Below are 13,244 nucleotides of genomic sequence, written 5' to 3'. Positions count from 1 at the left end.
TTCCAACTATTTTTTTTCCATGTGTAAAGAGAAGTTGTTCAAACTGGAACTCCTTTATACGTACATTTAAAATAGTATGTTGTCGCTAATGACACTAACATTGAATCATTTTCATGGAATTAATCTTGCTAAAAGTCATTCTTTCTTTTTCTTTTTACGCCTCTTTTGGTCATGTTTAAAGTGTGGCTTACTGAATTGAACCGCGTCTTGTTCGGTTACTTTCGTTTTCAAGAAAATGCCATGTCTGACTTCACTTGTTTTCTTCGTTACATACATGAAACTGCATTAACTAAGAATTTCAGAGCTGGCTGCTTAACTTACAAAGAAAATTTTAAATTATTTTGTTAATATTTTAAAATAATATACATATATTATACTTTAAAAATCAATGTCAAATGGAATCAATATGCCGTAGAAGCAACTGGGGATACGTAAATTTAATATGTGAAATTCTTAATTTAATAAACGTGAAATTCACATAAAACAGTCGTTGAATTTGTCAATGGCGATGCTAACACCTACCTGCTCTCACTTTTTCAATGATAATGAAAATCCTAAGTAAAAAAATGCAAGAATTAGTTGGAGCCAGATTTCTAATTCTAATGGAGCCATCAACACCTTTAGAGAGATTGATTAGTTTGAGATTCTCCAAAAATTAATCCCAAACAGTGCCCACGGTAAATAACAAAATAAAAATACTAAACAAAACTGTTTTTTTTTTTTTTTTTCTCTGAAAAAATTTCCATATAAAAATCCAAAGTTCAAAATACTCATTTGGCCTAAGGTGTGCAAGGACAAGTAAGGGCGTGCATTAATTAACTGAATTAAATTAAATTAAAATTTTAATTAATTTTAAAATAGTAATTGAAATTATAAGAGAATTTAACAAATTAAAATTGAAAATATTTAGTTAATTATCCATTATGACTTAATTAATTAAAAAAATATAAAATATATATTTCACATTGTTAATTTCGTAAAATATTAATAAAAACATTCATAATAATTTTTATTTATAAAAAATAATAAATATGATTTATTTTCAATGAAAAGTAATTATAAATTAAATATTATTAAAAATTATAAAATAATAATTATTGCACTTGAAAATAGTCCATAGGTTTAGGGTTATCTTACTTCCAACCATAAAAATGGAATTATGTGGGTTTGAGGTGACTGGTTATCTCATGAGTCGCAATATTGCAATCTGGTGGGTGGGTTTGCCTTGTGTGGTGCGAAGTCAAGCCCATCTCCTAGCTATCAACTCAGGCAGTGAAGAGGAAAGAAATGGGCCAGGCCCACACAACAAGATGGGCCATTCGTGAAATTTGCAATTGGGCTATATAAAATGCATTATATCATGGGCTAGGAAATAACACGAGGTTCCTTTCTCAAAACTAAAATACAAATCACTTCATATGATGGAGTGAAAGAGGATAGCGATTTTGTCCGGCGAGAGTATGGAGTGTGCGGGAGCAGAGAATGGCGACAGGCCAGGCCAAATTAAATTTAGTTCTAAAAAATTATGTGATTTAAGTTTAAGATTCATTTATAAATTTTAATTTTAATTAAATTTGATTTAATTATAAAAAATTATATGAAATTAATTAAATTAAATATTATAATTTTAGATTAATAAATAAATTTTATAAAATTTTACGAAATTCATTTATATTAATTGCATCTTGTTCCCTTAATTTCAATACGACGGATTCAATTATGAGTTGACAACCATTACACAAGTGGATTCTTATTTATTATTATTATTATTATTATTATTTTCCCAGTTTGATTCAATATTTTTTAAAACAAGAGCAGAAGAAGTGTGATTTATAATAAAAATATTTTCAATATAATTTCAATGATTATGTATACATTTAAATTGCATGTGATTGTAAAGGTGGCCAAAGATCCATTTTTTGGTTTATTCTTGGACTTATGATGGTTATGGTTTAAAATTTTAGAGGATTAGAATTGACTCTTAACAGTTACACTTGATATTAGTTTGATTTTGATTTTAATTATTTTTTTTTAAATATTATTTAACTCAAAATCAAACAGACCAACTTTAATTTGAATTGATTTAATTTTAATTTAGTTCCAATTTGAAATTGATCATAGTTCAAACAAGTCAAGTTGAAAATTCCAAATAAAAAAGGCTAATTTTTTCAAATCATTCATCTAATTTTAAAATTTGTTACACTTTCATTATACTTTCTATTTTATTATCATAAAATTACTTAACTTAAAAAATATATAAAAAAATCTTGATTCATTTGTTTTCGGATATATATAAGCAGTTACTAATATACAAATATTAATTTATAAATTTTATTAAATTTTAAAAATTAAATTATAATTTATTGCGCCGGCGGGCAAGTTGATTTTCTATATTTATTAACTGATGGTAAGTTGTTGAGACTTTACTTGATAAATCCATAAAACTACAGAATTGTTTTTTTTTTTTTTTTAATAAATTTCTTTTTAATATTATATTTTAACATAACATCAAAACTCAGGCTACGTCGTGAGTTTCAGCCGTCAATCGCTCCGAATTTAACAGTATAAATTATCATCCTCGTGAGTACATACAGTTGCATTTGGTCAAAATGTAAACGTCTCTCCTCAAAAGGGGAAGGAGAAAGCAAAGTAACAAAACCGACATCGTTTAGCCAGACCTTAGATCAAACGGCGTAAATGGAAGAAGGAAAAAGAAAATTTCCGAGCGTCTGTTTCACTCACTCCTTCGGGCAAACGCCTTTATACCGGCGACAAGGGGAAGAAGAATAGCTCAGCACTTTGACTAAACTCTCTAACATGCTGCCACGTGGCGAAGACTGGAAAGCAGCCGCCATTTTTGGTTCTAGCGTCCCCATTTAAAACCCAATACAAGTCAAAATTTGAAAGCGGACGCCTGAAAATGTCACTTTCTGCTCTTAGATTTTTTTTTTTAATAAAAAAAAAATTCCAAAAGCCAGCTTTAATCGCCCCCTTCACAGCTTCCCTCTCTTTTAAACCGAAGACCACTTCAATGGGTCTTCTCTTCCATTCGTTGACAATTCCACCGCTAACTACAACCTTAAACAACCCTTCAATACTTAATAACTCTGGGTGCTGCTCTCCATCGCCGCCCACTCATTCTCGCTCTCGATGGCCTTTCATCGCCTCGACCCTCAATCTGCCGCCGAGAAGGCCGTTTCCGTTATTGGGTTTGGCTACGATTTGACCAATGATGTTAGATTGTCTGCTTGCAAACCGGGTCCATCCGGGTCGAGATTGATTGAGCTTGACCCGAATCTCACCCGAAACCTTGTCGTTCCTGGTGGGGTTGTTGTTACACATGTTTCCACTGCAATCAAGTGTGATAAGGGGGAGCGTACTAGGTTCCGCTCCGATGTTCTCTCCTTTAATCAGGTAAAAGATGTGATTTTTTTAAGTGCTAAATTGGGATCAAACAGTTGCAGCCGTTTCTTTTCCTTTTTTTTTTTTTTGAAGTATTTGGTGTGTGGTGAAGTCAACTCAATACTTAATAACAGTGATTGAGCTGATTGTGATTTTTTGTAAATATTTCTGAGATTAGGACAACCCATTTGCCATTTGTTTAATTTTCTCAACATGGCTTTTCTTTTGCTACTATTGGGATTTAATGATTAGGGTGATCCTTTTTGTAATTTGTTGTTTTCCTCTTACTTGCTCTATATGCAATTTGTTGCAGATGTCGGAAAAGTTGAATCAGGATCTTTCTTTGTCAGGTAAAATTCCCTCAGGACTATTCAATGCCATGTTCGACTTCAGGGGTTGCTGGCAGAAGGATGCTGCTTCTGTGAAAAGTCTGGCTTATGATGGTTGGTTCATAACGCTGTATAACATTGAGTTGGAAAGATCTCATTTAACATTGTCCGAGCAGCTGAAACAAGAAGTGCCTACTTCATGGGATGCTGCTGCTCTTGCTGAGTAAGTTCGTTAAAGCTCAAAGCTGATAAGTTTACATATAATTTTGCTTATATAATTTGAATAACAAGCATTCAAGCAAAATACAAATGAGTTGTACATTTAATTCTTCAAAAAGTTCCAAATGGCCTACACCCTAGTGTGTCTGGAGTTAAGTTTACATACCTGAACCAAATGAATGACACGTGTACTATGCATGACAGTCGGAAATATATACAATTTAAATAACTAAACCATATCCTAAAAGCCTTTGTGCCCATATAAGAACATCATTTGTGCTAGATACTATTGGTCAATGTCGTGTCACACAAGTAAGCTATAAAAGGGGTCAGATTTCCTTTGCTTAGTCCCACTCTTAAACCTGATCTGAAACACAGTTATCCTAGGACTAAGCTCGTCTTCAGTCCCGAATTTTAAAGTAGTCCGTTGATCTGCCCTAGAGATAATAAAGCTCGAACAATTTGTGTAACAAAGAGCAAAGAAGCTGTCAGATTTATTCCTTAAGAAATGATACTTGCACTGCCTTTCTTCCATGGGATAAACTAGTCGTAGTAAAGACCCGAGACAAAGTACTTGGAATAATAGAGCAACAAGCCAGCGCAATAAACAGTATCCTGATGAAACTAAGAGATTGACTAAGCGTCCAATATTAGGCATAAGGAATATGATTCAAGGGCAAAACAAAGCATCTGGATTTGAATTGTGTATCATTCTGACTGGTATAAGCCCTGGAATTTCCCAGTAAGTAGGTCGATATAGCCACTCGTCCTAAACAAATCCACTAGATGAGCATATTTTATGACACTATGATCGGTTGGGAGCCGGAACAATCGGCTCACACTTGTCAGAGCTATCATTATCTTAAAGACAATCTGATTAGACCTGGAAAAGATGTCGATGATTGGGACAGCCCACTAGGGAGATTGCACATGCCCCACTAACATTGGTATGCTAATCCTATAAATAGGGGTCCAACCCCAGCTGGAAGACCAGATTTTTACTTAGCTCTTATGATGTTCCAACATGGTGTTCCCAAAAGAGGATATTGTAAAATCATGCAGTGGCAAAGTAGTCTTATTAACGCAAAATACCCATTCGATCACACTTACCCTAAATCTCTTGAACACGCGTCAACATTTCATACAACCAACAATCCTTAAGTTATCAGATGTTAAAATACAACTTAGGGATCAAGTTAAAGTTAGTTTTGTTAGATGGCCTTTCTTAAATTCTAGCCCAAATGTTTCACATGAAAATCTAATGAAGGATGTGTGGACCTGTGGAAGTTAATATTATAGTGTGAAAATATTATAGAAGTCCTTAGCTCTTGAAGTAATCAATATTCCTCAATCATAGGTGATAGGCCAATAAGACTAAAAAATCAGACGCATGAATATATCTGATATAAGAAAATAATGTGTAATTTTCTATGGCCTTAATGTGTTTGAATATATGATGTCCTCTTCTTAATGATCTGAGTATGTTAATGAAAGCAGACAAAGCAAAATCTTCTTTTATTAAATTGGAACCTGAATTGGCTGCTTCATCTCAATCTCTTCCACCGCCCTTTCCCCCTCAAAATTTATGAAAAGTTATTATGCTTTTAAATAAATTTCAGCAGAAGCTAGTCATAAACTGCTTTGCCACTGAGATCAATTCACATCAATGTTCAATATTGTGGTTTTTCAGATTCATTGAGAAATATGGTACCCACATTGTTGTTGGAGTAGATATGGGTGGTAAAGATGTAATTCACATAAAGCAATTACAGAAATCAAATGTTGAGCCTCCTGAAGTACAGAAATTGTTGACACAGTTAGCTGATGAGAGGTTTTCTGAGGAGGAAAATGCTGCTATACGTTCAAGAAAATCAAAGGTATGAGGAATCTCAAATTATGATAACCATAATTGTAAAATGGGAATAAGATGTGTAACATATCTCAAAGATCAGGTATGATGAAGAGAAGATGCTAACCTGGAAAAGATGATGAAGAAGACATTGTGTTAATTTCTGTTTCTCCATGCATTTAGCTACTGCTTTATTCTTCTTCTCTCGAATCTTTTCTTTTCTGCTAAAAAGGATTTGGAAATATAATAATCATCAGCTTGGAAGAAAATGCCAGCTTGAAATGCTTATTCAGTTCATGATTATATGTGCACACAGCCAGTTTTCTTAATTGCTCCCGTGTCAACACCACAACTATATGTCCGAAGTCAAATACTTTGAACAATTACGTGTTATGCTAAATCTACATGAAGGTTCCCATCCCAATTATCAATCTGTGCTCATTACCTACTGTCTGTCTCTCTTCTTTATTGAAGTTTGTTTGGTTACTGCTAGTAGAATTGTAAGTTGAGACACTTTATTCATCTTCTAGGAGCTTTACCAGCAGTTTCAAACTGGAGCTTTTTTTCCCCTGAGATTTTCTGTTCCTCCTTTTTTCTTCTTTAACAAATTAACTTTCATCCTCATCAAAGGAACTCAGTTGATTACGATCAATAATAATTCTTCTTAGATAATTTGGGAATATGCTCTTTGCTCTATCATGAGCTATCGTTCAATGAAAGTAATGGAGAAAGCAATAAGAGCAGTGTCGGCATTCAAAATTTAAATCATTGTTTCAAATTAATATTAAATATACCTAGGCATATAATTGCATAATATCTGTGGTTTCAAAATAAAGTTATGGATTCTAATGTGGAGAAATGATAATGAAAATCCTTTTTGAATGTATATATTTATTTTCAATTTGTTGTTTCAGCAAGATGGACATTCTGTGTCATGGGATCTCCATGGATTTGCTACCTCAGTAAGGCTTCCTGTCATTAATTCCTTAAAGAATGAGGTGAGCTGTTGGGTATTTATTGCAACAGTTGAATGCGTCCAGTGGGACACAACCTGATCTGATGATCAGGCTAAGAATTGTAATTGATTTATTGTTATTATTTTGGCAGGATATATTGAGCATAGCTATTCGAAGGGGAGGTGTAGATATTGGTCAAAGTCATTATGAGTGGCTCTCAACTATATCACAGTCACCAAATGTCATCTCCATGTCCTTTGTGCCTATAACTTCTCTCTTGAGTGGTGTCAGAGGCAATGGATTTTTAAGTCATGCCGTGAATCTTTACCTTCGATGTGCGTAGAATCTCTCTACTGTTATTTTGTTCTATTTATGACATGGGTGATCCAACCATAGCGCAATCCTGCATTCAATGAATTAAATGTAGTTCCAGTTATACACTAAATGTAGTATATATTATGTGTCACACAGACACTACTTTTGATACTTTGGACTGATTGGAGGTAAATCCTAGTCCTTGATTCTTACTGGCATGTTTCATCTAGACACTTCTCCTTCTTGGCCTAAGATCTTAAAATTCAGCCTTACTGCTGTTTTATGGTTGTTTGGCCTAGTCAGTTGTGTTTGGCTACAAACAATTGCTTAAAAAGTTGATGAACTGTTGCAGATCTTACAGAAAATAATACTTTCATATATTTGGATAAATTTGTGCTTGGAGACGATAGTCTTTTAGAATATTTTTTTCCTTCTAGGATTTAGCCAATTTCCAATGCATTATGACCTGAAAAAATTGTTGCATATAACTTTCACCATATCTTTTATTTTGCGGTGCTATTAGTTTGATGTTTAATGAAATCTTGCAGACAAGCCACCCATAGAGGAACTCCATCAGTTTCTAGAGTTTCAGTTACCTCGGCAGTGGGCTCCAGTATATGGTGATCTACCTCTTACTCTTAAGCGCAGAAAGCAAGCATCCCCATCTCTTCGGTTTACCTTTATGGGCCCTAAGCTTTACGTCAACACTATGCAGGTAATTCCTGTACTGCATAACATAAATACCACTGGTTCTATGATCAAAATCAATTTGCAATTGTGATTGTTTTAGGTAATGGTGCAATTAGGACTCCTTGCAAGCCTAAAGTTTACAGCTAAAACCTCTTAACATCCCCCTCCCCTTTTCCAGCAAACAGAAAAAAAAAAATAAAGAGGGAAAAGAAAAGGAACATTTAGGTTATCATGTGAGGATCTTTATAACCTCTAACTCTATATCGAATATGAGAAGATCCAGCCATGTTTGTCTAGTTATTTAAGTTCAAACTCTGGAAATATATGCTTTTTTCAGAATTTAACAAATTGGTATCTTTCTGGTTTCACTGACCTCTTACCTTCGTTTTGGTTTGCAATTCCATGCATTGCAGGTTGATTCTGGAAATAGGCCAGTGACTGGAATGCGCTTGTACTTGGAAGGTAAGAGAAGTGACCATTTGGCTATCCATCTCCAGCATCTCTCTACTCTTCCCGATATTGTCCAACTCTCAGATGATCATAGATATGAGCCCGTTGAAGAACCTGTGGAGCGTGGCTACTTTGAACCTGTCAATTGGAGCATATTTTCTCATGTGTGCACTGCCCCAGTGCAGTACAATGGAGCCCACATTGATGACTCTGCTTCAATTGTGACAAAAGCCTGGTTTGAGGTTAAGATGATTGGGATGAAGAAAGTTCTGTTCCTGAGGCTTGGATTCTCAATGGTGGCGTCAGCAAGGATCCGCAGGTCAGAATGGGATGGACCTTCAACTTTGTCGCGGAAATCAGGGGTCTTCTCAATGTTGATCAGCACAAGGTTCAGTGCTGGTCTGAATCCACCGCCAGAAAAGCCAGTGAAAGTGGATGTGAATTCTGCAGTTTTTCCCGGAGGTCCACCCTCGCTGACAAAGGCGCCAAAAATGTTGAACTTTGTGGACACAAAGGAAATGGTGAGGGGTCCAGAAGACCCGCCTGGATATTGGGTGGTCACTGGTGCCAAGCTTTGTGTAGATGGTGGTAGAATCTCAATCAAAGTGAAGTATTCATTGTTGGCTATAATGTCGGAGGAGTCGATGATGTTGATGTGAGAAAGCTCAATCAACAACAAATATACTATAATTTGTATTCTGTTGTAAATGATACCAGTGTACATTATTTGCTCAGAATCAGCTTCTTAAAATAATCGATTCCAATTTTTTTTTTTTTATTAGCAAAAGCCAGCGTCGCATAAGAGTCTAAACCATCTTCTGGGGCAAAGAAATGCAAATAGTAAAGCACTGAGGACGGTAAATCATATTGCTTCAAAGCATCCTGTCATCTCCATTTAATAGTGTGATGGTTATGCAAGTGAAAAGAATTTCATAAAATAATAAAAGTGAAAATTACATTCCCCCGAATATGATCTTATTGGTTATACAAGCAGCAGAAGTCTTGAGGACTGTTTAAGTTTTGAGTTTAAGCTCTAACAACACTAAATGTGACCAAAATTTCATATTTGTCAAATAAAAGCAGATTGGATAAAAGAAAAGAAATTAGGCCTTCAACATGCCCAAAATTTTTAAGGAATGTAGGGGAAAATTTTCAAGGAATGTAGGGGAAAATTTTCAGGTGTTAGCATACAATGAACGAATAACACCCTGGGATGTTACCAATAATCCCCACAAGAACATGAACCATCTCTGAAATGGTGGAATCTATTAATGTCTCTCACAATTATCTCTCTTGAGACAATTTTACAAATGTACTTGAATGCAGTGTGGCAGTCCAAACAAATTCGAAGATTCTTTTTCACTCTAATGGAAGCTCCTGGCGGGGTGGCAATCAAGCCAAAAGCAACTGCAAGTTTTTCACTGTGGTGGTTTAGGAGCTGCTTTTTCTCATTTAGTTCAACATCATGGAGGTCAATCTCTAACATGGGAACATAACCAGCTTTATCTAAGAGCTCACTTAGCTCGTCAAGCTTTGCATAGATTTCCTTGCTTCTAGAATGGCTTCTATCTCCTACTATGAATGTGTATACCTTGTCTTTCATCTCAATCCAACTCATCGCTGGCTCCTTCTTCAGCTTGCTATCTTTCATGAGTCTTCTCATCTTTGCTACACCATCCCACATGCCAACTGATGCATAAATGTTAGCAAGAAGAACATGGGTACCTGATTTCCCAGGTTCTAGGGCAAAAAGCATCTCAGCAGCTTGTTGTCCAAGATCAATATTCTTATGGATTCTTGCAGCACCAAGAAGGGCACCCCAGACTGAAGCATTAGCTTGAAATGGCATTTTATTCATGAGCTCTATTGCCTCATTCAATTTTCCTGCTCGACCAAGGAGATCGATCATGCAAGCATAATGCTCTTGCATTGGTTCAATACCAAACAACTTTTTCATTGATTTGAAATATCGTTGAGCTTCAGCAACCAAACCTGCATGATTGCAAGCACAAAGTACACTAACTAGAGTTATGTGATTAGGAGGAACACCATCTATAAGCATCTGATTGAATAAATGGAGGGCCTCTTTCCCATGCCCATGTTGAGCAAGTCCTCCAATCATTGCAGACCATGATACTATTCCTCTCTGAGGTATTTCAGAGAAAGCACGGTCTGCATCATCTATGCTTCCACATTTGGCATACATGTTAACAAGAGAATTCCCAGCAAAAATATCTGACATGAATCCAAACTTCAAGATGGGAACATGGATTTGTTTCCCTTGTTCATATGCTGATAAATTTGCACATGCATTCAGAAGAGAGCTGCACAGAAAGGAATCTGGCTTGATATCCTTGTACTGCATTTCCAGATAGAGCTTTAGAGCTTCTTCACCTTGTCCATCTTGAGAATAAGCTGTTATTATAGATGTGAATGCCACCAAATCTACAACTGGGCTTTCTTTGAACACTTGGGTTGCAGCTTCTATATAACCACATTTTCCATAGGCATCAATAAGGCTGTTTGCAACATAATTGTCAGATTCAAACCCTGATTTCACAGAAAATGCATGAATTTGGCTGCAAAAGTGATCAGCCTGTAAGGCAGCCACAGATTTAAGAACTGTTGATAGAGTTGTCTGGTTGACTCCTACTACCTCCTTATGCATCAAAGGAAAAAGAGAGATAGCATCTATGTCTTCGCCATTTTGTGAATGGCCAGTGATCACAGCATTCCAAGTAATCAAATCCTTTTCTGGCATTAGCTTGAAAACCAATTGTGCATCAGTCATTAACTCACACTTGGAATACATATCTATGAGTCCAACACCTAGAAAAGAATCTGATCCTATATCCATTTTTATTAAGCTAGAGTGCAGCTGTCTTCCCAATTCCCCGAGACCCATTCCAGCACAGGCTTTAAAAGCACTTGATATGGTATACATATTTGGGTATATCCCCAACCTATTCATTTCCCCAAACAACTTTATGGCCCAATGATGGTTTTCACGAAGAACACAACCTGCAATAACAGCATTCCAAGAAACAATATCAGGTTTTGCAATTTCCTCAAAAATACAGATAGCATCTTCAAGAGTTCCCACTTTTGCATACATGTCAACAAGAGCATTTGCTGAGAACAGATCTAAATCATAGGCAAGCTTTATCAAGTATCCATGCATCTTTCTTCCTTGATTACTATCCTCCAACACAGTGCAAGCATTTATCATACAGGATAAACTGAACTCGTTAGGCCTTATTCCACTCAAAACCATATCCTTAAACAAGCCAATTGCTTCTCCACACGAATCACTCTGCACATAACACGATAACAATGCATTCCACGAAACAACACTCCGTTCTGGAATTGCATCAAATAGCCTCCTAGAATCCACAAACTCTCCAGATTTTGCGTACAAGACGAGTAAGCTATTTGCAACAAATTCATCATTTTCAAACCCTGTTACCACCACAGTCCCATGAACTTGCCTCCCTAGCCACAAATCCTTAGTGACCGTACAAGCCTTAAGTACGCTAGGAAAAGTAAATTCATTGCACTTAACACCCAACAAATGCATCTCATAAAAGGCCAAAATTGCTTCTTTACCAAACCCATTTTGTGAATACCCGGATATCAAAGCAGACCAAGAAACCAAATCCGGTTCAGTACTTTCATCAACCAGTATCCGCGCATAACGGAAAAGCTGGCACTTTGAATACAGATTGATCAAAAGGTTTCTTAACTTGGGGTCTTGAGACGAACCGAATTTTATTACATGGGCATGAATTTCCATGCCTGCAGTTAAACATTTTGAAGCAGTGCATTTGGAGAGGAGCTTAGAGTAGGATATTGAGGTGGGTGCGGAATAAAAATTGAACTTTTGGGTTTTGCCTGAGAAACTAATGATCTTTGGGTGTTGGCTAAATTCTGCAGAGGTCTGGATAAAAAATTTAATAACTTTAGTAAAGCAGAGGTTCGAGGTTTTGAGAATGAACGGTTTAAACAGTAGGTAATGGTGTTGGCGAAGTGATTTTTGGAGGGAATGGAGATGACAGAGGTTCATTGTCCATTTGATCATTAACGGGCTCAGTTGGTATAAATAGCTCAAATAAAACGGTAGGTCGTTTCATTTCTGAACCAGAAGTCTTGTGGTTTAGTAAGTTCATGCTGATCGAATAACTTCATCTTTTTTTTTTTTTTTAATTGACAATTCATTAATAACTTCATCTCTTGTTTAGAAATAATAATGAGTTAATAATTTTTAAAATAGATAAAATTAATATATTGTTAAATTTATTATTTATATGCAAAGTAATAAGTATTCTTCTATGATCATTGCAAAATTTAAATTTAAAAAAATAAAAAATTTCACTGTTTGATCAATTCTTCATTGAATCTTGACAACCTGAAATTAAAATGCTACGAATTAGAAAGATCCTAAAAGTTGTTCTTTTCTTTTCAATAATATAGAATTGTTGTTTTGATAATATTTAATCATTTTGGCCAATACAAGATACACTTCAAAACTTTGAACTGTAACTGGAAAAATGTCTCTTTCTGTTCAGAGAAAAAGTTAAAAAATCAGAAACAAAAGCTCAACATATATTTATATATTATTTTTTAATAGATGAACTTAATTACTAATTTCTGCTGTTAATGTTTGTTTTAATTGCGACAATTTGGTAATTTTAAACTATTGACGCTTCATAATCCATTACTTTGTAACATCTTCAATCTTAACCATGGCTGGGACAAAGTTCCCGAGTTCCTTTAGTAGCTTTACTTGGATGAATAGAGAGTTATAACATGTAATCTTCAGAATAAGTTTAATAAACTCCTTTTGCCTTCCTGAATCTTTCTCATCTGTTTGGTCCCTCTTCTTTTTGGTGCTTTGCTCCTCTGAATTTAGTTAGCATAAATGTTTTGAGGCCATGAAAATCATTATGCATTGTTGAGTTTAGGGGCTCCCAGCACCAAAGAAAGGCTTTTGAAAACATTGAAACAGACCCGAGTGAAATCATGAATTGATAGCTC

General features: G+C 35.4%; 2 protein-coding genes across 2 annotated transcripts; one reads left to right on the top strand and one right to left on the bottom strand.

Moving 5' to 3' along the window:
* Positions 1-2,953: 2,953 nt before the first annotated feature.
* LOC110631528 (MACPF domain-containing protein NSL1) lies at positions 2,954-8,983 on the top strand. Its single transcript, XM_058140753.1, has 7 exons — positions 2,954-3,414; positions 3,716-3,954; positions 5,641-5,827; positions 6,714-6,797; positions 6,907-7,090; positions 7,619-7,785; positions 8,174-8,983. Exons 1-7 carry the CDS (start codon positions 3,151-3,153, stop codon positions 8,867-8,869), a joined length of 1,821 nt encoding a protein of 606 aa, XP_057996736.1. The 5' UTR covers positions 2,954-3,150; the 3' UTR covers positions 8,870-8,983.
* Positions 8,984-9,120: 137 nt separating this feature from the next.
* On the bottom strand, positions 9,121-12,536 carry LOC110631529 (pentatricopeptide repeat-containing protein At5g04780, mitochondrial). Its single transcript, XM_058140752.1, has one exon. The coding sequence runs from the start codon at positions 12,286-12,288 to the stop codon at positions 9,427-9,429; it is 2,862 nt and encodes a 953-aa protein (XP_057996735.1). The 5' UTR covers positions 12,289-12,536; the 3' UTR covers positions 9,121-9,426.
* Between the last annotated feature and the right edge of the window lie 708 nt (positions 12,537-13,244).

Source organism: Hevea brasiliensis, chromosome 18 (assembly GCF_030052815.1).
Source record: "Hevea brasiliensis isolate MT/VB/25A 57/8 chromosome 18, ASM3005281v1, whole genome shotgun sequence".
Lineage (NCBI taxonomy): Eukaryota > Viridiplantae > Streptophyta > Magnoliopsida > Malpighiales > Euphorbiaceae > Hevea > Hevea brasiliensis.
This window is presented reverse-complemented; position numbering and strand designations above follow the sequence as displayed.

Bases quoted from the DNA above. Each gene is read 5' to 3' on its own strand.
- LOC110631528 (XM_058140753.1), top strand. From the start codon at position 3,151: ATGGCCTTTCATCGCCTCGACCCTCAATCTGCCGCCGAGAAGGCCGTT. The intron at 3,415-3,715 runs GTAAAAGATGTG...AATTTGTTGCAG, and splicing joins ATGTTCTCTCCTTTAATCAG to ATGTCGGAAAAGTTGAATCA. The intron at 7,091-7,618 runs GTGCGTAGAATC...GAAATCTTGCAG, and splicing joins CGTGAATCTTTACCTTCGAT to ACAAGCCACCCATAGAGGAA.
- LOC110631529 (XM_058140752.1), bottom strand. From the start codon at position 12,288: ATGATCAAATGGACAATGAACCTCTGTCATCTCCATTCCCTCCAAAAA.